Genomic DNA, 25,435 nt, shown 5'->3' with positions numbered 1-25,435 from the left:
CAAACATTAGAAGAAAGCTGCTTTTTAAGTCGTGTACATTTGGCTGATGGGTCGTGAGATAGTTGTTTAGTCGTAGTCTGAGCACAAAGAGGCTTCAGGTGAGAGCTGTGCTGGGGTCTAATCTGTAAAAGATTCTGGAAGGATGACATAACTCTCTGAAGATGCCACTTCCTTCCTTTCCTTGTGAGCCTGCCCTCTTTCTTATCATGCAGTCTCTGACATCTGCCTGCTGTGTGTCTGTATAGGGCTGACGTGTTTTGCCTGACATTTTCTGCCAATCATCCTTAGAGCCCGAGTACCCCCCCCCCCCCCCCCTTTCCGGCTCATGGCGCAATCCCGTCACAGGTGCGTGTGTCCTATTCAGACACCCCGGAGGCCTGAACTTGACTCTTTTCGTGCTGCGTGGCGGAGTTTTTTTTCAGAAATCAGTGACACTCGGATGACCTTTCCTAGATCTGCGGCCGGCTGAATCTTTACAGTAGATTTGATTTTCAATATTGCGACATGGGCCGAGATCCGAGCTGACCTTTAAGGTGTTCCTAATTGTGACATCTGGGAGCTGGGTGAATGTTAGCGAAGGGTCAGGTTTTCTACTAATTTATTCGTGGTTTACTGTGTCACATAAAAGAATCAGATTCATCAATAAGAGATTTAGAGAGAAAACATTTTTGTATTCAGAATGAAAGAGTAATTATAGCTTCTGTCACACAACTGTTATGGTGTTATTGACTCAATTAGTCTGCATGTACCCCTCGGATGGATACCAAGGCCTTTAGTGTATTATACTCTGTGTAATTCATTCATTTAGTTCAAATCACTCAAGTCTCTGGTACTCCTATTTACCTCCTAACAGTCTGTGTTTAACACCGTTAAAACCGAGGTATGTAACAACACGAGTTCTTTAAATAACAACATGCTAAATGTTTTAATTTCCTAATTCTCTTCATGGCAGCAGTGTTGTGTCACTATTCCAATGCCAAAACCGAGACGCAATCATAAAGAACTGCGGCTGTCTAAATTCTCAGACTTCCACTCGCGTAGTACACAACACGTTAGTACACCTACTTACGTAGCGCTATTGTTGTGTAAAATCAAACACGGCCGTTGTGCACTCACCAAAAACGACGGCCGCAACATTTGAATGCATCACCCGCCGACATATCTGTCGGCTTCGTTTGGGCATTTTACTAAAAATGTATGTGTTTGCACGCACACAGTAAACATACTGACGGCATCGATCAGACAGCGGAATAGTGGTAATTAGTGAAACATAAACACATTCTTTGTCTGCAGCTTCCTCGTCTGCCAACTACAGCAGTTAAGACAATAGGCCGGTGGTTCCTCCTCCTCTGCTCCGTAGCCAAGATGATTTCACACTCAACTTTTTGACTCTTAGTGTTCTGCATGTTGCCATACCCGTCAGCTTGAACGCAATAGCCCGTGTTGCAACCGGCAGAGCGGTGAGGGGTTTGCACAGTAACCACGTTGCAATAACCATGAGCAGATGACTGATTACTGTTCTACCTAATTTGGGTTTGGTGGGTGTCACGCTATGAGACGTTAGAGCAGGCTGTGTGCAAGACAGGATGGTATAAACAGGAAGTATATCAATCTGCTCTGAGAAATATTAATGAGTTTCAAAAGAATTTTCATGTTATCTAAAAATGATTGTTTATGGCTTAATCTGCCTTATATACATATCATTGCAAGGGTGAGAAATTTGTTTCAATTATTGGGTAAATTTGGAAGCATATTTCATTTTCCAGACCCAGTGTGGACATTTTCTTAGCTTGTTTAATTTATCCTTTGTTTATTTAATTTAATATATTTAGGAAAATTACACATAATAATACAATAATAAATTATATTTCTAAAACGAGTTATTCTGAATAAGAGATGCAGTTAAATGTTTTTGTTTTTTTTAGTAAAACACAACCCTTTTTTGTCGCACTATGACACTTAGGGAGTAGGCAGTTTTAAATGTTACATTTTTTAATTGTAAGCCATGCATTTACATTTCTGTCTTTCGAAGATGTTTGATAACATCACAAGTTATAATGTGAACAAGAAAGTGAAATTTCAAATGATGTTTGAGGTCCATATTGTTTGTATTAGGGCCATATTTGGCCCACGGGCCGCTATTTGCCTACCACCGTATTATGGTATGAGAGTAAAATAATAGTGTTGCATTTCAGGGTTAATTTGTTTTCATTTGACTCAGTCTATGTGTCAAAGTTGAAAGAATCTATATACTGCAGGTGTAACTTCAAGAACACATTAAAGGTAGTAATGCATATGTACATTATTTTGAAATGATTACAGTCAACGGTCTGCTGAGTTTAATCCCAGACAGAGAGAAAACGCTGAGCTTTGCTTACTGTCCACAATGTATCAAGGAGCGTCTAAACTTTATGATGCATGACGTTCGCTCGGTCCGGCTCAGGATGCAGCAGGCTGATAATGGAAGCCCAAACAGTAGGCCTCATTAACTCTGAGGGATCGACGCGTTCGACGTGCAAATCTCTCTGCCATGTCTCTCCAGAGAGCCGCTGGGGCAGAGCTCTGGATTCCTTGGCACCTTGTGCCTCCTCAGCCGCTCAGCCATCACTGGCCGGGATCACATGATGGAGGATTAGGAAGAGATGAAAGGGAACATTCCTCAGTGGTTGGGTAGTCCTCTGTTGTCACCTTAAATCCCTCTCCTTTTTTTAATAATACACAACGGTCAAAGGTGGTATGCAGGGAGCAGCTGAATTCCAATGCAACAAGATGCACAAAAGACAACAAAATAAATCTGTTCAATGCTCGTACACCTCAAAGACGTGCTCCTGTTGTCAACCTTCAGCTCATTATGCCTGTGTTGTTAGTTTGAGACAGTGAAGTAGACGATTTAAAACTGTTAATCTTAGCTCCACATCAAAAGCACATTGGAGAGGGAACGAAATGCTGCTATTACCAGAAACAGACTTTTGAGTTTAAGCTTCATTTATATCTTATCCACTCTTTGACACCCCGCAGCAATGCACTGCCAGAGAGTTTAAAGCACCTTGTTAGGGAGTCTTTTGTGACAGCACGGAATAATTTTTCACTTGAATAAGAGAAAGAAATTGCTTCCCTGCATGCTTTATGATTGCTTCGCTGTTCCTGTTCAGCTTTTCAGAGGCAACAATAGAAACCATACAGCAGCTATACGTGCTGCAGACATGATTTTTTTTCAGTTATGTCTGGCTCAATTCAGTAAATTGTTTGCCTACGCCCTCAGGACACTCAGCCGCAGTTTCATTGAAGTTAGTGCTTAAATTTAGCAGCGACTGGGTTAACAGCTGCACCTCTTTTCCACTGTTCTCCCAGTGTGAAGAGGCTTACAGGTTCAGGTCATCTGCCATCTGCTTTTTTAGCTATAATACCACTGACAGGCATCCTGATGCACAACTGAATGACTTCCACTTGACCAATGATTTTTAGAGCGTAGTTAAATGCCAGAGCACTTAGAATCAAACACAACAATAACATCTGTAAGTGACCAGTGTTGCGTGCTACCTGATACAGCATGACAGAGCCGGGGAGCCGATCACTGCCCGACTGCCACATCTATGAATAAAGCTGTGCGCGCCACCCACTGTGGAATTGGCATTGTGTCAGAACTGATTAGGTGAGGAGTGGAGCGGGTTTGGTGGGCTCGGTACGTACTCTCACCTGATGCCCTGACAGCACTGTGTCCCGCTAAGAACCAAACCTCAGGCTCTGTCATTGCCGCATCCGCTGCAGTGACAGAGTGAGCAGGAGCGACAACTGTTCTCAGGGCATCAGATCTGCACCTTTGTTAGCGGAGGTGGAACAAAGGAGTGCAGGAGAACAGGAAGCTGGAACTATTTACATATCAGCACCAGCGACGGTGCAGCGCGAGGGAAACGTATAGATCTGTAGGATAAAACACGGCAGGGCACGTCAGCTCTGGCTGTCACAGTACTGATGAAACAATACCAGAGGTATACGTGTGTTATAATATGAGGGTACAAAAATGATGTTGATCTGATCCTCCTGCTGTCTGGATCCAGACATACTGACAGGTATTTTATTTTCAAATTATTATTTTGTCATTTTGTCATCTGAATGACCGGAGAAGGAACGCAGTGCTGCGGTTCGTGGTGTTGCCAACTTAGTGATTTTTGCTACTACTTCTCTCATTACAGGACAGTCCAGTGGACTTAATCAATAAACAAATAGAAAGACAAACAAACAGTAGCTACATTTCTTCCTACCTTGCAGGGCTCAAGTGTAACAGTGATTTACTGAAGGGTTGGACATGTGCGGGTTAAAAACTACAGCGCTTGTTCAATATAGTATAATTACCTATAAACTGACTCCAGCAGATGTGAGACATCCACATCTGCCTACTTTTGCCGGCAGCTTTGTGCTTTTTAGCGCCAAGTTGGATATGTCCAAGGTTTAAGAAATGGTTGACTTTCCTGGTCATAATTCCAACTTTTTGACATGAATGCTATTTAAGTGGAACACTAGTAATTAAAGTGACTCTGATATGATTTGAATACGCTACTTTCTGTTACACTGGTGATTACAGAACTATCCCTTGCACCGAGTGTTGACCATGGATGGGTTTAGAGAACTGGATACGGCCAAGCAGCAACCAACTGTGATGTCACCCAACGGTTTGTGAGCTGTTCTTCTGAAGCCTCGACTTTGGCATTTCGAACGTCGCCATCTTTGTTTTTTGGAGCCAGAAGTGACCATATTTGGACGGGCTGGGGAGGAGCGAGGGGTAGATCCCACTCATTTTGATTGGGAACCCGAAGACACTACGTCCGCCCCGCTATAGCGGAAACCTGACTGCACCACAGGCCTGCCAGTCAAAAAGACACGCCCTCAACCACACTGCTCTCTCAGGCCTAATATCTAAGTAATTATGGGATTATTTTCAGATGGAATGCATGAACTCTGATCAGGAGTGAATTTAGCAAATGACACCATATTGACCTGAGGAAAAAAAAAATATTGATTTTGTATTTCATGAGAGAAGTTGAATGGAATTCAATGGAGCTGAAGGCTTTCTGGAGCCAACCCCTAGTGCCCTTATTGGCCTCAGTTTTGAGACGCGGAAGCTGCTTCCTCTTTTATAAACAGTCTATGAATACAGCACTGCCACTCAGCCTTGCTGCCAATTTGTCTCGGTGGTCACTTGCAGTACTACAGCAACAAAAATCCTCAAAAAGCTTTTTCTCCACCAGCATCTGTAAAGTTGCTCACAGGACAACTCGAACTGCAAACAACGTCCGTTTCAATCGTTCAAGTGAGTTCACTGCTCCACTCCACCACATCTTTGGTTTTGACAGTCTAGTCTTTGGCATTACTACAACTACTACAACTGAACAGCGACAGCTAATGCTAGCTGGAGGCCGCTCCTTAGTAAACTGTGGGACTGAAAGTGTGGTAGCAGCCAACGACTCAGCGGGGTTTGAAATAACATGAAGGAAACGTAACCTGGAGGGAGAGTCAATGGTAACATTAATAACACATAAAAGTGGAAGCTAGTTAGGCAATACATTAGCTTTCACCAAGCTAACTAAGTTTAACAGCACATTGGGCAAAAGGAGCCATAAGACCAACATATGAAACGCTATAGGGGCTTGTTAAAAACTGTGCAAATGTCTGAGGCGATGACATGTTCCTGTCAGCAGCGCCGCATGCAAGCAGGCAGCATGCTAGCAACGTCGGCACTCAAACATCAAACCGGAGGTTGAAACTAATCCTGCATTTTTCTCTTAAAAAAATAAATAAATAAATAAAAATATGCACAATAGCTACAGTAGTTTCTATTACCTCTTCAAAAAGTGAGGAGAATTCAAATGTCAGTTGAACTTTTGAGGAATCATGAGTTGTATCCTCGTATTTAGGCCAGTCCTTTTTTGCACCGTCCAAAAGCAATGTGCAAACACAATGAGACTGAGAGGCACTGCACAAACCACTGAGCTGAAAGTGATAACCAGAAGGGGGAAAGTACAAGCACTATGGAGAGAGCCCAGTGAAAGGCGACAGCTAAACAACACTAATCTGCGTTTCTGTTCTACTTCCTGTAAATGCAATATAGCACCTTAAACCAAAAGCAATTGTCTCACCTTTAACAATAGCTTCATGTTTCCTGCATGATCAGCACGAACTGAAGAAAGACATAATCACTCACAGACATATTTATCCACAGATTAAATGATGATGGACTTTACAATTCAAAATGCTCTTCAGTGTCAATGGAGCCGCAGCTTTAACTCGGGCTTTTAAAAGAGAAGCTTTAGTCCGCTCACAATCTGACATACTGGCTTTTTGTCTCCCTAAATCACAATGGTATTATCTGAAATGGACACAGAGCCTTTGGAAAGGAAGGGGCTTATTAGAATAATAGTAATAATAAACAGAACAACAGCAAATGGACCGTTGCATTAGTAAAGGTTCATGAGGGATTGTTTTTTTAATTTTATTGGATTGGTAATATCTAAAAATAAGCATTTGTTGCCGCAACACTAAACGAGTGATTATAGCAGCTTAGGCGACTCCGTTTTACCCAAACAATGGCAGGATTGCTGGATCAGTCACACTATCCTTTCAGTGAGTTAGTGTGTGTTTGCATGTATGTGTGTGTGTGTGTCAAGGGGGGCTTCAGCATGTCGTGAGTCCACAATCTACCATATGGGTTAAACATTTAAAGACGGTGTATATTAAGAACTGTTGCTTTAGAGTGGATGGCTTTATTTGCCATTTTTTTTAAAAGCCAGAGATTGTTTGTGTTATTGTTACACAGCAGTGCACTTAAACACATAATTGTGTTTCATTCACAAGACTGAACGCGCCGATTTAGAGCAAAAAGGACGCGGCAGGTATTCCTCTTCGATCAAATATAACATGTATGAGGAAAGTTGCTTTGTCATTTTTTCCAGCAGCTCCATGATTAATTTAAGAATTTGCTAAGTACGTGAAAGGAATCACATGTTCGTGGCTTTATGTAATCCATTTGATGAATTTGCTGCTCGCGATGTTAAACAGGTTATGAGTAATCTGTATTGCATTTCACTTTGAGAAGAACCATCACAGCGCTCCAAATTAAGCTCAAGGCCACCTTCTGAGGAGGCACAGATAAAGTATACATTCTCTCCAAACAAAATAGGTCATGCTGTTTCAGCTCCAATTAAATGCTGAGGAAAAAAATAACAGTCAACTGTAGAGCAGCTGTGTACAGAGCAGCCGACTATAATTAAAAATTAACCAATTCCATAATTGACATTTTCCACAGCCATTCAAATCTTTGCTGTAAACTGAATTCATATAAGGGGATGAATTTCAGAGTGTTTGCAGACACGTAATGTATGTAGAGGGGCCTTTCAATGTTTGTAAGATTGTGCGTTAGTAAAAACTAGGTCATCTGTTCGGAACTGACACATCCCCCTGCAAACAGATATTTGAAAATCTGAGAGTGTAGAGAGGGGTGCCACAAGCAATCTGAAAACAACAACAACAACAACAACAACAACAACAACAACAAATGACTGCACAAATTGCTGGGACGGAGATAAAACTTATTTGGCATCTCTTTGTGTACCATTACAACGCTGTGAGTGTAGCAAACAGGATGCAGATCTGCCTGGTTTTGGGTGAGAGCTCAAAGTGTTTTTTCTGCCGCTTCCTCATGTGGTGTCCTGCGTATATACTTATACACATGTGGTGGACATAATGATGACTCAGAAAGGTTATCTCTGCAAATCGATGTATTGGCAACCGGCACTTCCCTTTTTGTAATACAGTGTTTTCGATCTCCTGTGTAATTTGATCTCCCAAGAGAACCATGATATATCCTGCTTTGCACCTAAACAACTACACGGTTTATCCGAATGACACCCTGAGAGATATCTCTTGACCAAACTCTACTGCAGCCAACAATACACAAAAGGCTGAGCTGCTCCGTGATACTTCCTTTGTGAGAAAAAAAAAAAAAATAATGTTTCGAAAGTGCACACGTTTCATGGGCTCTGATCCAGAGGCGGATAAAAGGCTCCTTTTTGTGGACGGAGGAGGATGTGAAGTGGGCAGAGAGGAATCTAGTTTCAGAGAAAAACTTGCAGAGAGGCGTTGACACTGACGGGGGGACCATGTCCTGCAGGAGCCAGCAGGGGCCACTCTTTGTGCAGTAGCTTTCTGATTGAACCCTCTGCCTTCCTGTGAATTATACTTAAGTGGTGAAAATGCTTGGATCAATACATTAGCACAGTCAAACAGTGTCAGGCACTCAATCAGTGCTTTTTCCATTAACCAAAGTAAACCAATTGAATCAGTTCCTGACATGACTGTTAAAAACTGAGGTTGAAATACTTTTTATGTTTATTACTTTTTTATTGTTTAAATACACGGTGGAAATACGGGTGATTTGACATGACTTGGAGTGACAGGAAGGAAGTCATCCAGCACGCCACAGTATCAGGGCTGGAGAGGTAACATAAAGGCTGGTTGAACCCTTTTCTCTGCTACTCTATTGCAGTCATGCAAGAGCTGTTATGATGGAAAGATGAAACCAGAAGTCTCCCAAAAAAACATCAAAAGCCAATCAAAAATATATGTTTCTTATTGTAACAATAACCAGACTGACTGATGTGGAGTTCCTGTGTTTAAACTTTATATATAGCTGAACAGACTGATTATTTTACTGCTGGGTCTGCAAACATTCATGATGTAACCAACCCTCGAAAAACATGAGCACACAATACATTAATGAAGCTATAAGGGATGGGCATTTCAAGCAAAACCACGATTCAAAATTCGCTATTCGATTTTTAATCGAATATCAAAGCCCTGAAAGCAGCGTATTATTCGAATATTCGAAAATCATGTCCCATCCCTAAAAGCTATTAGTTAGTGCATAGCAGGTTCCAATCTTGTGTTTTGAACTTGGTTGGCTTTAAATTGTGTCATAAAAAAAAATCAATACTTAATGCTTAATACTGATCCTGAATACCTTTTTGGCTCTTTTCATCTTTATTTTGAAATCGAGAATCAGTTGCTCCATCTTCTACATTCCTGATTCCACCGTTGTATTCGTCTCTTTCTTTCCTCATCCTTTTATTCCCTCTCTGGAAATGTAAAAAGTCTGGTAGTGCACCGATCTGTGGAGGAACTTTTAAGATAACTTAAAACTGAACAATAAAAACAACTTCAGGCCCACTTGAGGGCTTGTAACTACTTACTTTGTGGTCTTTCACTTGACAAGTTACCATTTTTGTTTAAGATGTCATAGGTCTTTTCTTCAGCCTTTTAGCTTCAGAATCAAGGGTGCGCTTGTTTAAAGACCTGCGCAACACGAGTGGGTGGTGGGCTGATGTCACGGGGGCTGCGTAAACACTATTTTAGAATTTGAGAGGTGGCTAAATGCCACTACCGCCCTGCACAGTATCACAAACTAACCACGCATTCAGCAAACAACATCTGCATGTCTTCACTACAGGCCAGCGAGGAGAGGCTGAAAAGAAGAAAACACACTGCTCAGACATTTTGGATTGCCGGGGCTCACTGAACTGCAATGACTAGTATTGATCAGGCCAGTTATTTACCAGCCGAGCTGTTCGTCTCAGAGGGGGCATGAAGAGAACAGGGTGGCAGGGCCGATTATTTATGAGCGGTTATGTGACAAACACTTCTGATCTACTGGAGGTTACGAGGGGCCGAATGAACCGGCCAATCAACAACTAATGAAAAAGAACTTGAAAAAAAGTACAGCAACTTGTGAGACCAGCAAGTTAGTGTAGAAAATATAACTCATACAGGTTATGTGTTGACCTAGTCTTCATTTTATTTTCAAGCAATTCACATTTGTTTTAGTTTTTTTGATAATTCAGGGTGTAGCTCTACACACTGATACCCTTGTTTATTTTGTGCTCAGTTTCATCTGTGTATGACCCCACATTTCATAACAGCCGGGTTGAATGCCAAGAATTTAGATCCCAGTATTTCCAGGGAATTCTCACACAAAATCTTCGACAATTTCCCAGGAAAACTCCCTGAGGAAAGCTGGAAGTTTTACAACAAGTGTGCTCACAGTGCAACCAAACAAAATGAGTCAACAGCAAACACACTTTCGTATTAGTTCGGGTTTGTCAAGGATGGAATTTTCCATCTTTGGCACTCAGAGCACGCAGAGAAGTCAACACTACGGCGGCCATACACTGCCCTGTAGCAAAACTATGCTGGAAACCTGTAATGATGGCCACATAAACTAATTATGAATATGAAACAAAAAGATAAATGTTGTTTAGGTTCATTTTCTGTGGTTCTGCATTATAAATAACAAGAAATACTGGGAATAGCTGACATTTTTTTTCCTGGGAAGTAATATTTCTGCAACCAACTCTATCAGACAATCACAATGTGAGATGTGAGTCAACACATTTGGGACATGGAGAGGCCCATTTAATAAATAACTTCTAAAAAGCATAAAAAGCACCAAAGATAAGTATTTGTGTCAGTTAGCCACATGATTAAAACTGGCATACAAAATACAAAGCTAGCTGTATTAGGAGATCGTAATTAACTTTATTAGCTGCACCTGCGTTTTGTCACTTAAAATGTCCTCTGTCATTAATGCTGACTGTAACTCAGCACAGAGGATCCCAGCGCCGAATATTCTAATTTGGAGATGCAAATTTTAGGTTTGGTTGACACAATACATTCTATGATATTTAAAGGTACCCAATGAAACTTTTCTGAATACAAATTTATGTTTACAATCTTCGACTACACGTTGTTGAGACATCACTGTCACCAATCAGTGGAATAGCCAGAAACTATTAGCAGGAAGTCCTGTTTGAGATACGAGCAGAACGGGGACGCGCTCACAAAGTATTGCTCCAGGGTATCTTTCATTTTCCAGCCATTAGTTTTATACAGTATATCAAATACCAGAAAAGATTCTGTATTTCAATCTTTTTTATGCTAATAAATAATCAAAGCTTTAAATTAATACGTCATTATTTTTATTAAATAGCAGTCCATAGCTAATTAATTTACGTGAAACAAAACTCCCATACCCTAGCAACACCTTTGAATTTTGAACAAGACACAGTTTTTGTTTCACACTGTATCTGACCACAAACATAGTTAATCAGAAAGATGTCTTTCATAAACTTTAACCAATTCATTTCATATTTGGAAAAAGGCCTTTAATCAAAGATCACTTGAATTAAAAAAAACCTCCTGTTTTTATCAACTCTACAAATGCCCATGTCACTCTGAATTCCTCTATGTTGTTGTTTGTGGCTCCTGTATTTAGACTGGAGATTTATTAAAGCCGAGGGAGCCTGATTTAAACCTGGAAGCAGTTGAAAGGAAGCTTTCTGATGCGCTGGCACGAGAAAGTGAAACATTAGGAGATACACTTTAAATCACTGACCTCAAGGATCAGGTCGAGCGGACTGACCTTTAGTCTATGAAGCATTTAGTAACCAGATCCTGTATGGACCACCACCACACAATACGTCAACCAGCAGCATGAGTGTCAGCACAGCAGTAACTATACTGCACAAACTGTCGGAAGCGGGAGTTGATTTGTCCAGATAAACAGCTGGTGGCACTAATTCTTCAGTTGGGTGTGACCATTCAGCCTACTGTGAACCAGAACCAATTTCACTGTGTGAATATGGGTCTGGAGACCCTCTATTGAGAATTGTTTGCGGTCGTTCCATCCTATTGGGCGTAAACCTTGGGTTAATTTTAACCAATTGGCATTCGTCGAAACCGGCTGACACTCTGCCACTGACCCAACCTAAGGTCCATGTCCCCCAAAGCTTTTTCTCCCCGAGTACAAAGTATTTTTTTAAATTGTTTTAATAAACGCAGGCAGCTTGATGAGGTTCTGACCGTTTACTCATCGCTGAGCACTGAACGTTCGGCAATTTTTTCCAGTCACAGAGAGTCGAAAAATGTTAATGCTCCAGACGTCACTGTCATTTGTCGTCCAATAACAGTGAAGGAGGGGCGGGGCAAACACTGACACCTGTTGCTGATTGGTCCACCCTTCAGAGTGGAGGTTCAAACGGTAATACGACCCGAGTTCCCAGACTGTATTTAAAGTGAAGAAAACTGAAGCTGTGAGAAACAGCCAGGCTAGCGATCGTTGCAAAAGAGGAAGGTACAAAGAGATGGAATTGAAAAAGTTTGAGTCAAACCTTAAACAGTGAAAAAGAATGTAAAAAAAACCATGATGGAAATATGGCATTCATGTTGGAACAGATGCGATATTTTCATCTGTCTCAATTTTCCAGTCAAGTGCAGAAACGACTGCGATACTTCAAGACTTATCACAATTCGAAAGAGAGCATTTAACAGATGGATGGAAACAAACCCTATTCTCTGGTCTGCAGTTTGCAGTTGTTATGTAAAGGAACATATCAATGTTCCAGCAAAAAGAGAAAAAAAGAAGCTTGCTAGCAAGTAAAAATTAAAGTAAGTCTCAAAATTTCTCAATAACCAACGATACAAATTTTTCTAAGGCTGGAAAAGAACTCCAGATATTTGTCTGGTGTCAAGAATACACATAAGGCCTTTCTGTGAACAACAAATGGCCATTATTTTCCTTTTTGTGTCATTAACACATGAACAGTAAGTAAGTAATAAGTGACAGTCCACTCTGACAAAAAATGATGAATGTTATTTTTTTCTGCTTATATGTATAATTTTGCTTTCTTGAAGAGTAAGACAAGAAACAAAGAAAGCGTTGAAAGGGCAGAGTGGTTCACAGGCGTAATTGGAGTATTCATGCTTAGATATGAGTAGGTGTGCTTTTTCAAAATCACAACTAATTTTGTTTTCAATTGTGCTGTCAAGACAATATCACAGCGAAATAGCATGGAAAATGCTCTAATTATACTTTGGGATTCATTACCTGAACACACATTTACACACACAAAAGCTTATTTTAGTGGCGTAATTTTTCTGAAAGCTCTACCATATGTTAAAATGGGAGAAATGGCTACACAGAAATAGATGTCATGATTGTGTCCTTTAAGACTGGTGGTGTTTGAATAGCAAATAAATTAAGGTGTCGGGGTAAAAAATGAGAATTTAAGGGTGCTTTTACTGATTTTGTGTCAACACTTTATGGTTTAGTAAAAATAGAAGGCAGCTTTAAGGAATTCTAAGGAAGTATTTATTTCTTTTTCATGTAGCCGAAGGGAAAATCTGTAGATAAGACTGAAAAAAAAAAAAAAAAAAAATGTGAGAGCTTTCAGTGTTATGGCTCGACGAGGCAGTGAAGGAAATGAAAATAGATCAGGGGGTCACAAAAAGATATTGAATGTGTATGATATAATCACTAATCTGATCAAAAACAATTTATGTTATTTAAATGAGGCTGTTTCATAACTACTATGCAGAAATTTTCAAAACAATAAAAAAATACGGGACTATTTGTGTCAATACATGGTTGACATAGAACAAAGTGCAATTTGGTTTAAGGTGCATCTATACAGAGAAAAGATCAGAGGGTTGCGGATAACATGTCTTCATCTTGTCAAAGCCTTGGGCTCTCTCTTTGTAGTTATACATGGTAACCCTTCACCAGGCACAGAATCTTCCCTGGTAATCTATAGCACAGGTGGTAACCCTGCACTCACTCCGCTTACTTTTTTAGGGCCTGCACATAGCTCTTAAAGTGAGGGCAGCTGGGGTCAACCACCTGAGGAGATGACATCACATATGATGTAAAAACACAGCCAAGTGTTCACACCTGATCACTTTTCCATGCATAAAGACTGTCGCTCGTGCACATGCAACTCTGTCTGCTAAACATGACGTTCCGACACAAGTACACTAAAATAGCAAATGTCTCGGAGGAAATATAATCCTGCTACTCCTTTTACTGTAAGAGTCAAGACACTGCAAAGTAATTTCAGATTAATATGAGTAGTTGAGTTTCCAAATAGCAGAGAAGTAAAAAAAAAAAAAAAAAAAAACACTGTCAATGCCAAATCTATTTTTTGTGGAGTTCCCCAAGGGGTCTATCCTCGGCCCCCTTTTATTCTCTATTTACATGTAACCCAGAGGGCTTTTCTTCCACATACAAAATATTGACTTCCATCTTTACTGCTATGCTACAATACTGTATAGCCCAATATGGCCTGGTACTACTGATATGTTCTGTTATGTCTTCCATTGCCAAAACACAATTTCAGGAGATTAATAAGAGTTCATGCCAGGTTCAGTGTTTAAAAGTGTTTTTTTGGGGATACATCCTGATGGCAGCATATGCAAATGTTCTTGAACAGGTCAAAAGGCAAAGTGGCCAGAACTGGAAGGCAAAAACATGTCAAGTTATTTAAACATGTTTGACAGTTGAAACCATCATTGACCTTTGAGGGGGCTTTAACTGGCTGCAGGGATTGAGCAGTTCAAAATAATCCTCCCCTGTCAAACGTCACTCAAGCTCAGCAGTAACACAAGTCATCATCCAGCTTAACTTCCCTCCAATTTCGGGGAAGACTGAGAGACTCGCGGAAATTGGTATGTTAACCGGCAGCCATGAAATCTGTTAATTTTTTGGACGACAATGGAGATCAAACGCTGCCGGATCTGGGTAATTAAGCGTCCTTGAAGTATGTTGATGTGAGGAGCTGTTCTTACACCTTCACTTTACGTGTGAGTAAGGATACGTTGGCCGATTGCGTGTCGGGTGGTGGAGGGTGACACGGGGTGAGGCGGGGGGCAGAACGGGCGAGCTAATCAGAACTAGTCTAGATCATAGAATTTCATCTGAGGCGTTCATCTTAGACTTCTAATGACACTGACCTTCTATGAATACCCTCAATTATGTGAAATTATCTCTTTAATAAAGTCCTCAATCAAAGTCACAGACCCCCCACTGAGAAAGTCCCGGGTATTACATAAAACCACCATTAACTCCAAATAAATAGAGAACATTTTTGATAATTATGACAAATATGGAATAAGTTCTTTTTAATTGACTGTGTTTTGGTTTATTTACACAACACTTTTAAAAGAGGCACATTGCACTTCTTTTAAGTCGATTTAATACCATTTGTAAAAGGTTATGAACATGTCATGCCATTTGGGTCAAGCAGAGTGATGATCATAAAGGCAACATTGACAGATTTTGCTTTCATTCTAATCTGTCTTTTATAATGTCTCTGGTCTGTTATGGCATTAAAGATCTGCTATACTGGACACACACACACACACACACAAAATAAATAAACAAATAAAAACGTTGAGTGCCAAGGTTTGGATGCACATATATTAGGGGAGGGGAGGGTTAAACATGATGTGTGACTCCATAGTCATTTACGGTACATCATTCAGATGAATTTGTGCATATGGTGCATTTATTTTCATGATATGTTTCAAAGCATTCAAATAAAGCGGGAGGGGTGGCGGTGGGGTGGCACAGAGCCCATTAGCCTGCTACTGTATAACCTTGGGAAAGAAGACAAATATATACATGTGGCATAAAAAGCTATATCTGTAAAATTAGTGATTTGCTTTTATCTGAAATCAAAGAGATGCTCACAAATCTATTAAACGCCACCTTTTGTTTTTTAATAATGCATCATACTGGGACCCAAGCGAGCTTTTCGAGCAAAATGTAGACTTTTGTTTTGAACAAATATAATTAGACTTATTTTTAAGATACTTGCTGCAATGTTGAAGGTAATTTGTATTTAGTAAAGTACAGTCCTTGATGAGTTATTCCCAGAGGCTGCGAGGCCCAGTTTGTAGTTTGAACCAGCATAAAATCCTTGAATTAAACAAAACTCAAGGGCCTTCCACTTTCCAGAGATTGTCGAAGGCTGGATATATTGAGATTAGAATAGCTGTCTCTGTGGCATAGACTACTCTGTTCTAAGGGACGACACCATATTATAATTCTTCTCAGTCAAGTACAGTTCTATAAAAAGGTCTGTAGCTCGATTCAGAATCTTGCAATTTTCTTTACTACGGTACATGTCTCTTTTATTTATTTATTTTCCTCTTTTACATTATAATAGATATGAGTTTTTATTTTTTGTTGTGGTTTTTTGCACTAAATAGTATCTATTTTCTTTTTTGTGGTTCTCAATGATATACTGATGAAAACTATGGATTACAAAAACGTTACTATGATACATATTGATGTTACAGAGAATGAGGATGAGCAGTCCAGTTTAACTGGCTGGTCATTAAGCCACTCTCAGTTACAGTTGTTATGCCTGACAAAAGTAGGCTTGTGCTTTGAGGTGACGATTATCAATTGTTGCTACTGTTGCCAGCAGATTCAATCAGCTGTTGCTAGTTAACTCATGTGGCTAATATAGCGTTGAATGTTAGCTGCAAGAAGTGGCTAATAACACTCTCTTCTGAAGTCTTTTTAATGTTTGAAGTGGAATAGTTTTTGAATGAGAACCTGTGTCAAAGAGGTCTTTAATTTGCACTTGAATGTCTAGTCGTAAAAACAAACCTTATTCACATGACAATCCAGAGAAAAAGCTGCAGCCTTATCCTTGTATGTGTATGGCTAGCAGGCCCAATAATAAAAGCACTGTTTAAAAAGCAATAAATATGTGGACAAACCCTTATTTCATTCTAACATTACCCCAGCGCTCCAATAAATGTAGAGTTTGTGGCTGTGGTTGCTGGTAAGGAACAGGCCAAAGCCACAAACATTACCTACTGGACGCTATGATAACAGCCTGCAAGTACGGCCTCTACTCATTAGATGCGTGAGTCATGGACAGAACTTCTTGTCACAAATATTGCAGATAGCTAACGATATGATGACTCTTGTACTTAGAAGGAACACTGTGGTGTGTACTACTGTGGGTAGTTAGCTGAACATTTGAGCAAACCTTTCCGATCTCCTCAGAAGCCGTTAGCAATTCAGTTTCATATTCTGTTCTATTGTGTTTTAGGGTTTTGGAAAGATGAACAAGACAGACAACATACCCTAAACTCACACTTACAGCAGCCCTGTGCGTACATTTCTTTAACGTGGAGAAAGTTTGAGCCAGTTGCTAAAATATGATTGGAAAATTGCTGATTAATAGTGAAAGGTCAGTTGTTTTAACTTGTAGAGATTATTTTCTACAATAAGTCATGACCACTTGCTTGCAACAACACGGCCACACTTTCACATTCCACTGACACACAAGTAAATCAATCAAATCGAAGATAGACACAACAATGAAGGGACAAGCTTAGCTTTACATACCGCAGCTGGTAGATATATGCTGTTGAATACACGCTGCCCTTTATGAGACAAATGGAGTCAGATGGTGTAAACCCCCTACAGAGCAAATTTGTGTTTTTTTAATTCATAAAGGTTAAAACAACTGTTTATTCTGAGCATTTCAGTGAAAGCTAGTGAGCAGCTCCCTATAGCATTGCCATCTGAAGCTGCACAAATGTATGCATAGTGTGCACATACGTACAAGCATGCATGAGCATACAGTGACAGAAAATGCCACAGTGGTGCACTCACAATCTTGCACACACACAATTTATCCTAAATACAATGCAATAAGACTGGAAAGATGCTACAGAGCGAGAATGAGATGAGGCTGTGTTGTCCTGACTCTGTCATATTGTGTCCTGCAGGGTTAGTGGATGTGGGTGAAGACTTTATCTGAAACAGTGTCAGTTTAAATAGGTGTGGGTCATGTTCGTCCTTTTTTACCTTTTGATTCTACAAGTTTGAACCTTGACCATTGAATGTAAGTAATGACTAATAGGAGTTTTAGAAATAAGTAACCACAATTCTTTTTTTCAGTCTTTGAGTTGGGCAGAGGAGTTTAAATAGAGGCTTGAAGGATGACCTCTACACTTTTGACAAGAGCCGTTGAGGTGGTTCAAGTATCCAATCAGGATGCTTCCAGCACGATTCCCTATGGAGGTATTCCAGGGATATCTAACCGAGAGGAAGCTCCAGGGCGAACCTAGAACACACTGGAGGGATTAAATATCCCAGCTGGCCTGGAAACGCCTCGGGATTTTCAAGAAGGAGTTGGGAGATGATGGACGGCCGGGCTACTCTGCTTAACTTACTGCCACTAATTCAGACCATGAAAAGTGGAAGAAAATGATGGAGGAATGGATGGGCGGATGGCAGTAATCTTTCTTTCTCAGAAAACCTGCAATATCTAAGAATAATGGCAACTGTTTAAAAAGGTTTTATGTGATGCGCAATGAAAAATCATCTTACCTTTGATGGAACGACTGGTCCAGAAGAGTACTGAGCCAAACTTGGGGGCTCATCTGTGATGTAGGTCTTCTTGGGGCCCTGAGGCTGGTATGCTTGGGCTGGCACAGCGTCAGGTCTTCTGGAGCTCATTCCACCTACTTGAGGCACTCCTGGATGGTGCTGCTCTTGATATGCACCCTGTGCCATCTGGGAAAAGCCAGGCTGCGGCGGTCCATAGGCAAAGTCAGGACCTTTGGGCTGGGCCGGCATGTACTGCACCTGCGAGGGGCTACGAAATGGCTGTTGGCCAAAATGGTGCCCACCTGGAGCTGGATGCTGGGGGCCGGGCTGGGCTGACCTCACCTGGACGTTAAAGGTGGGCTGGCTTGGGGTTGATGCTGTAGCATAGGAGGCTGGAACAGGTTGAGGAGCCATGTGGCCTTGAAGCTTGGCCACCGGGCTGACAGACAAAGGTGGGATGGACGAGACTCCCCCCGGAGCCTGAGGTTTGGGCGTAGACTTCTTGGTGGCAGTCAGAGGAGGCTGAGTTGGAATGACCATTCGCTTATAGCCAGTCACTGGAGCGTTGGGGGTGGAGCCCGCAGAGGATCCAGAATTCTGTAAAATAGTAGAAAAATGTGGAGTTAAAGTAAACGACTAAATAACTAAATTTCACACCCCAATAGCTGTTGAGATATTTCAGTCTTGACTAAAGTGATACACGACCAAGACACAGTCCAACAGACCATTTGGCACTACAATCTGTAGCTGCTTGCTGCTAGCATGGCAAAAAATGTTTACCTAACAAGTAAAAGGATGAACTCAAAATGTTGATAAGTGAAATTCTGCTCAATCGTGGAAACACAACAGCTGTTTTTTAACAGCATTTTACTGATAGTGTGCTTGACGCTCAAATGATTATCCACCCTGACTCCACACAGTCAATTACAAGGCTACCTCGACAGCCTCTGCTTCTCCACTGTCCACGACCACCCATAATCTATGGCTAATAAAGCAGGAGGGGAAGGGATAAATTGTTTGGGAGAGGACGTAATGACAGCAGATTGGCAATGGCAAATGACACTTGTGCTGACTCCAGCTGCTTGGATGGGAAAGATGTTAAATCACTGAGATTTGTGGCTCTGGAGTTCCTGGGAAGAGACGGCTGTAAAGCAGCAACACAACCCACTGCTGAGATTCTCACTGTCTGGACGACTGTGGCATTTTGATCTAATATCCAATGGCTACATCTGGTGCACAGGCCAAACTATAACAAAATACAGCAGCTAATAACAGACAGAATAACAACGCTTCACTCAGATGTCAGGGGCTTCTGCCCCGAGTGTCTCTCATGTAAGTAATAATTGTTTTTCACCACCACTACATATCGGTGTCAGACGTTCAGCCAGTCTAAAAAGGGTCTATCATTAACCTTGGATGGCCTTATTAGGTTACTGCCTGAAGCCAAATATCAGAGTCAATTACTAAATTTGCAGCACAAGGGGAACAAAAATGAACACTTGTAGTCTTTAGACCCTTTGCAACTCGGTTTGATGAGACGTCTTCTAAAATGGGGCAGAGCAACAATTCAAATCGATTTCCCTTCAAAGTTGATCAAAGCCGGCTGCACAAAAATGTCACGAACAGCATCTGTTCCTGCACTGCTACACTCCTTTCTGCATCCTTCTTTAAACTGAATACAAATAAAACACTTGTGTTGTAGGGATATCAGTGAAAAAGTATATACAGTAGGACTGCGATCCTCATAATGTACTGAGATAAAAAGAATTCCAAGTTTTGGTAAACACATCAACTTTGTCTAAATCCCATCTAATCTAAGTCAGAGGGGAGCCCCTAAGGAACCATTAAAAGCTCCAGAAAATATTTTCTGCTCTCGCTCTGATTTCTGTCTCAGTGATTAGCGCTGATGTTTATTTAAAAAGTGTGTCTGTCTGAATATGTATGGTAACATCACCAGTATGCCCTTTAGGAAGCGAAATTACTTCATTTAAATGTTTCATGGGTTTTAAATACTCTAGATTATTAATTTATCTTTAAGGCCTTAGAACCTACAGTAACGTTGAGTTTGCAGAGCACTGGAAATGCAAATTGGCCCCCTCAAAATAATTACACTGTCATGGTACGTTTTCCACAAATTACATTAAGAGAATGGATTCAGCCCGTTCGGAGGGTGATGAAACTAATCAAATGCACCAAATCTGAACAAAAATGTCTGTGTAGTGGAAACGACTTTCATATTAGACTCTAGTAGTTTGTGTATGTCTTTGACCAATCAATGTTAATGAGGGCGGTCCGAGATAGCATCACAGCTCCTCAGTAAAGAGTTAGATAAGTAGGGTCACAGAGAATGTGTAATAATAATTATGTTGGCTACATTCAAGAATAAGTAGTATTTATTTTCAGAAAGAATAGGCAACACGTATACTGCCTTAATTAGGAGAGTATCTACGTACAGTGATGAATCCAAACATGATGACCGCCTCTGCCAAGTAGGCTGTTGGTCAACCCATCGACGCCTGGACTCTACAAAACCCCTTCAGGTGTCTAAAGGTGTCTTTAGATGTCCAGCACCAGCACATTAGCAGCACACCATTTAAGTCCAAAACCGTGTAGCCGGTTTGTGGTTTGCCTCTCCTCGGACTGTCAGCAGATCCTCACCACTACTGATCCCACAAGCTCTGTCATTTCGGAGATGGTCCGACCCAGTGATCCGGTCACAGCCATTTGTTCTGGGGATGGGCATTTCAAGCAAAACTACTATTTGAAATTCGCTTTGAAATATTAGATTTTTAATCAAATATTCAGGTGCCGGTAAAAACAGAAGAAATAAAGAGGAATGATAGTCGCATATAATTTAGGAGATTATAACCACTATTAAAATGGTTGAAATTTGTGCCCCTTTCCTTGGTTGGTCATTCACATCTTTACAGCTGCTCATGTCTCCCACATCAACACGTTGACTACCGAGAACCGACTCTTCACTTAACCATTAATGGAGCAGAGACGTTGCCACGACTATTAGAAGACTATTAGTGCAACTGGCGTCATCTCTGAGTGATCATAATGTTTTAACTCATTGATATAAGTCAATTTAATACATTGTACTTTAATGTATGATTATGACATTATTTGAGTTATTTTATATTTCCATTTGTGTTGCAATACATCATATATTAAGTGTAGGCTGGGCAATAAGGTGAAAATTGATATCATATTGGTAACAGGAAAACGATTTCAACATTGATATATTACGGCAGCGGTTAACTGCCATCATGACTGAACATATTTGCTCAGTTTCTTGTTATTACTTTTCTTGTTTGACCACTATTCTTTTTATGTTTCGATTTTTCTTTTTACTACATTTCATATTATTCAAGTTCAAACCTTTTGTGTGATGAAAACATCACTGTATCTTGTTGTATTACACAAGATCAATGTGTCTTATTAAAACAGCAGGCTTATCTTATTCCTACATAATAATCTGGTATGTCGTTAGAGAAAGACGCCTTGATGTGTTAAAACAGAATATATTACATATGGACCATTACATTTCAAATTCCCCTTTGTTTTGTTGTGTGGACAAAACTCTTCACACTTTACTACAATTAACCTTTCTAACCTTACTTTTAGGTTTGCAGCTTTGTAGAGATCAATTTAAACAACACATTTTTTGTAAACCAAAGATATGATCAAAACATCACAATATAATTCCACTGAAAGCCAACAAAAAATATAATATTGACCTCCTATTCATGACAACACTGTCGCCTTAAATTAGATTGCATTGCCAGTGATTCGCTGATGTCCATTTGTATGACTTGCCTGTCTCAATCCATTTCAGATGTAGAAGTCCAGACTTACATCCAGCATCAGTATGAGTGCACAGTGTGTCTCTAACACCCCCCACAAGCACAAACACAACACACACTACATTTTTTTTAAAAGTTTTCCCTCGCCCGTTCAGAAAAGTTAACCCTCACTCTACACCGTAATTCAGTCTGACTTCGCAAACAACTTAAGTGTGAAATTTCACAGAGACTCTCAAGAAAGCCTTTTGACACATTAAAAAAGATTAGGAGAGACTATACGAGCCTTGAGGGGGGGCTGAGTAAAACTGTTAACTTTGCATTTCAAACCATGAGGGTGGGGGATTTTTTTTTTTTTTTTTTTTTTTTGTAGCAAGCTTGGGGAAAACCCCTACAGAGGGAGAAGTTCTGCATCTTTTCAGACTCATCTAAGACCTTGGATATTTTTTCGCTCAACTTTTTCCTGCTTCTTATACATACAGAGCGGCTGCTCTCGACTGCTGGCTCTGCTGTCTGCTTGCATCTGTCCATTTCAGCACTTACATTACGACCATGGAAAAATCCCCAGTCAACACGGAGGCATTCACTAATCTTCCCTCTGCTTTCAGTCATCTTGTCTCAGCGCAATCAGGCACAATAGTCACATTCAACAATCTGTCAGCCTCAATACAGACATGAAATTGGGGGTATCAGTTCTCTTCCTAAAATAGTTCCAGATAAGGTACATTAAATATGATTAAACAATGTCTCCGTGGAACGTGGCGAGACCTCTAGCTGTTTTGGACTATCTCCTCGTTTGCAGATAAAGTGTGTTCTCCACATTTTGGGAACGTTATGCTCCGCGTATCTTATAGCTACGTATCTGATACGGTTTTTGCTCCTTCAAGCGATAGTTGCATGACATGCCTCGCCTTTACCATGGAATAGTTCAAAAGAATTTCCACTCTCGCCTATATAAATGGGAACATATGTTTAATGGGTGGATTTTGTCATGTTTGTCCTGAATTACTAACACTGACACTGGTATTACTGCTGCTATTTTTATTGTGACATTAACAACAGTCACTTCCTGTCTTTTTTGAATTTGTATTATTTAAACCTGCAGTTTCCCTATTCTGCCAGTGAGATTGATTACAAAAACACTGTCACTGTTGACACATGCTTATGTCATCAGCTCCAACAAAGCCTACACCGTCGCTGCTAATGTGGTTTTAAAATGTTGGATCAAATGTTTTGAGCATTGTAACACCTGCGAAAGGAATTATATTTCATCAGAATGTGATCCGTTAAGATTCAGAAAGTCCAGAAGAGCCGCACCATCTCATTATTTTATCCCCATTCAAGTTAGCTTAGGGCTAATTTGAAAGTTGGCCGGCTCGGCCAGCGGATTTCTCTGGTGCAGGTGCTCGACCCATGCGAATGCTCTGGTGTGCTTCCAACTGGTCAGAGCGGGAATGTCTCACCAGACACCAAAAATTCGGAATACTGTGACATACAGAGATTTACCAGGTAGTGTGAGGCCGAATCGACATTGTGTCACCTCATTTAGCAAAAACTTGTACATAACGAACGCTCATTATGTCACTATAGGTTTGACCAACCATAACTAATAATTCATTAATGATTATTAATAAAAAAAAAAAACTGTTATAATTAACAGGACAAAAAAAGGAGTATTAACCGCATTTCCACCCACCTATCCGACTGAACAAATTAATTTTGCATTTAAAAAAACTGAAGTGGAAATGCAGTGAAAATCGAATTGTTCCTGAACGACCTCAAATCCAATTTATCATTTCTGTACCGCAACTTTTTGTTAATTATCTGTAGACAACAGCAGAATAAGGGTAAACCTACATTGGACTAATGTGTGCCAATATATCTACGTGACTATTTATGTTTTCAGCTTAATTTCCCCCCAAAAAAACCTAACAAAGGAGAATATCTTATGTAAAAAAAAAAAAATCAAAAAGCCTTACTTTACATTTGGAATATCGGGTTATAGATGTCTGAAACCAATATTACAAATTCAACCATAAAATAAAAAAAAAATGATACAATGAAAATCTTAAAGAACGTAGATACTTTCCGATTTTTTTCTCTTCACTGCAACTGAGTAATATTTTCAGCCTGTGACGCTCCTCACCGCGATAGAGACTCAATATTCAGACGGAGATGCAGAGAGGCAGGTCGCTGTAACATGTTCAGTCCATGACACGCAGATTCTTTGGTTTTACCACCAAGACAACCCGAAGACGATGTACTTGAACATTAAGTCCAAGTTTCAAAATTCACGGTTATGTAATCCTTTAAAGAAACTGGGTTTCAGGGGGGAAAAAAAGTATGTAATATTTCGAGGATGATGTAACAACATCATGCAAAGTAGGGCGTATTACTCACTGATGCAACTAAAAAAATCATTTTTGGGGCTACTGCGCGATAAAAAAAAAAAAAGTCCCTGAGAGTCGCCGATCGTGGCACTTCTGCAGGCTATCCTTACAAAATAGGAAAATGTGTGTTTTGCAGCTCTCACCCAGCAGAAATTAATTGTTTCATTCACCTCCTGCAGTACAACAGGCCAGTCTCTCACCACACATCTCTGACTCATCTCTGTAATGAGCTGTTCGTGCACTTGTGACCCCCTCCTGCTTCGGGAGGTGAAATACTGCACTGTTGAAAACGTCAGTCGCTTATACTGAGTCGATGTCATCAATCCCTCGGACGGCCACTGTCCTCTCCGGAGCTGCGTGCGCTTGTTTGTGTACTGTAAGCTCGCACATGTTATCGGGAAGACGGATAATATGTAATGACAGCAGTTGATAGTGAGCCTTTTAGCACCGTTACTGGGACTTGGTGATGGAAAGAGGCAGGTTACACTGACTGTCAGCTTCCTGACTCAAACTAAATTTGTCATTGGTTCACCCTGTTAATAAAAGACAAAGGGGTGATACTATGCAGTTTATTTGACTAATGAACATTGACGGAACACACTGAGCGCCTGAAGGCATGCTCCTCTCTCCACAGTTGGCTGCCCCTGTCAAAACTCAGAACCTGCTGCCAGATTGACCTTAAGGTCAACGGGTGCCACCGGCGCTGTGGCAACATCTCTGCTCCGTGCAGCCACAGAGCGATCAAAGAGAATTGTAGCATATAAAGCAAACTGAGAGGGAAAAAGTTTAACGCAACTAAGCCCTGTAATTACTGAGCCGGAGTGCCATCAGTCCAGTCGGCTCACGGAGACTCGCCGCAGAAACGAGCGATCACACACCCCTGGTGTCAGAGCCCTGAAGAGATAAATATCCATTGTAAAAAAAATAGCTTGCCTCCAGCTTTGACCTTTTATAAGGAATAACAGTGTCATACCAGTGTCATGCCAGTGACAGCAACAGAA

The 25,435-nt window shown here is 40.6% G+C and overlaps 1 protein-coding gene across 4 annotated transcripts in view; it reads right to left on the bottom strand.

Annotated features, from left to right (window-relative positions):
- lpp (LIM domain containing preferred translocation partner in lipoma) overlaps positions 1–25,435 on the bottom strand; it is a 152,925-nt gene that overhangs the window by 38,967 nt on the left and 88,523 nt on the right. For all 4 annotated transcript variants that reach the window (XM_069704064.1, XM_069704066.1, XM_069704065.1 and 1 more), the window contains one exon: positions 18,239–18,835. In XM_069704064.1, coding sequence (XP_069560165.1) covers positions 18,239–18,835 — 597 coding nt within the window. The remainder of the gene's footprint in view (positions 1–18,238; positions 18,836–25,435) is intronic.

Source organism: Brachyistius frenatus, unplaced genomic scaffold (assembly GCF_029030835.1).
Source record: "Brachyistius frenatus isolate BFR_SWC_R1_liver_20210118 unplaced genomic scaffold, ASM2903083v1 Contig_49, whole genome shotgun sequence".
Classification (NCBI taxonomy): domain Eukaryota; kingdom Metazoa; phylum Chordata; class Actinopteri; family Embiotocidae; genus Brachyistius; species Brachyistius frenatus.
This window is presented reverse-complemented; position numbering and strand designations above follow the sequence as displayed.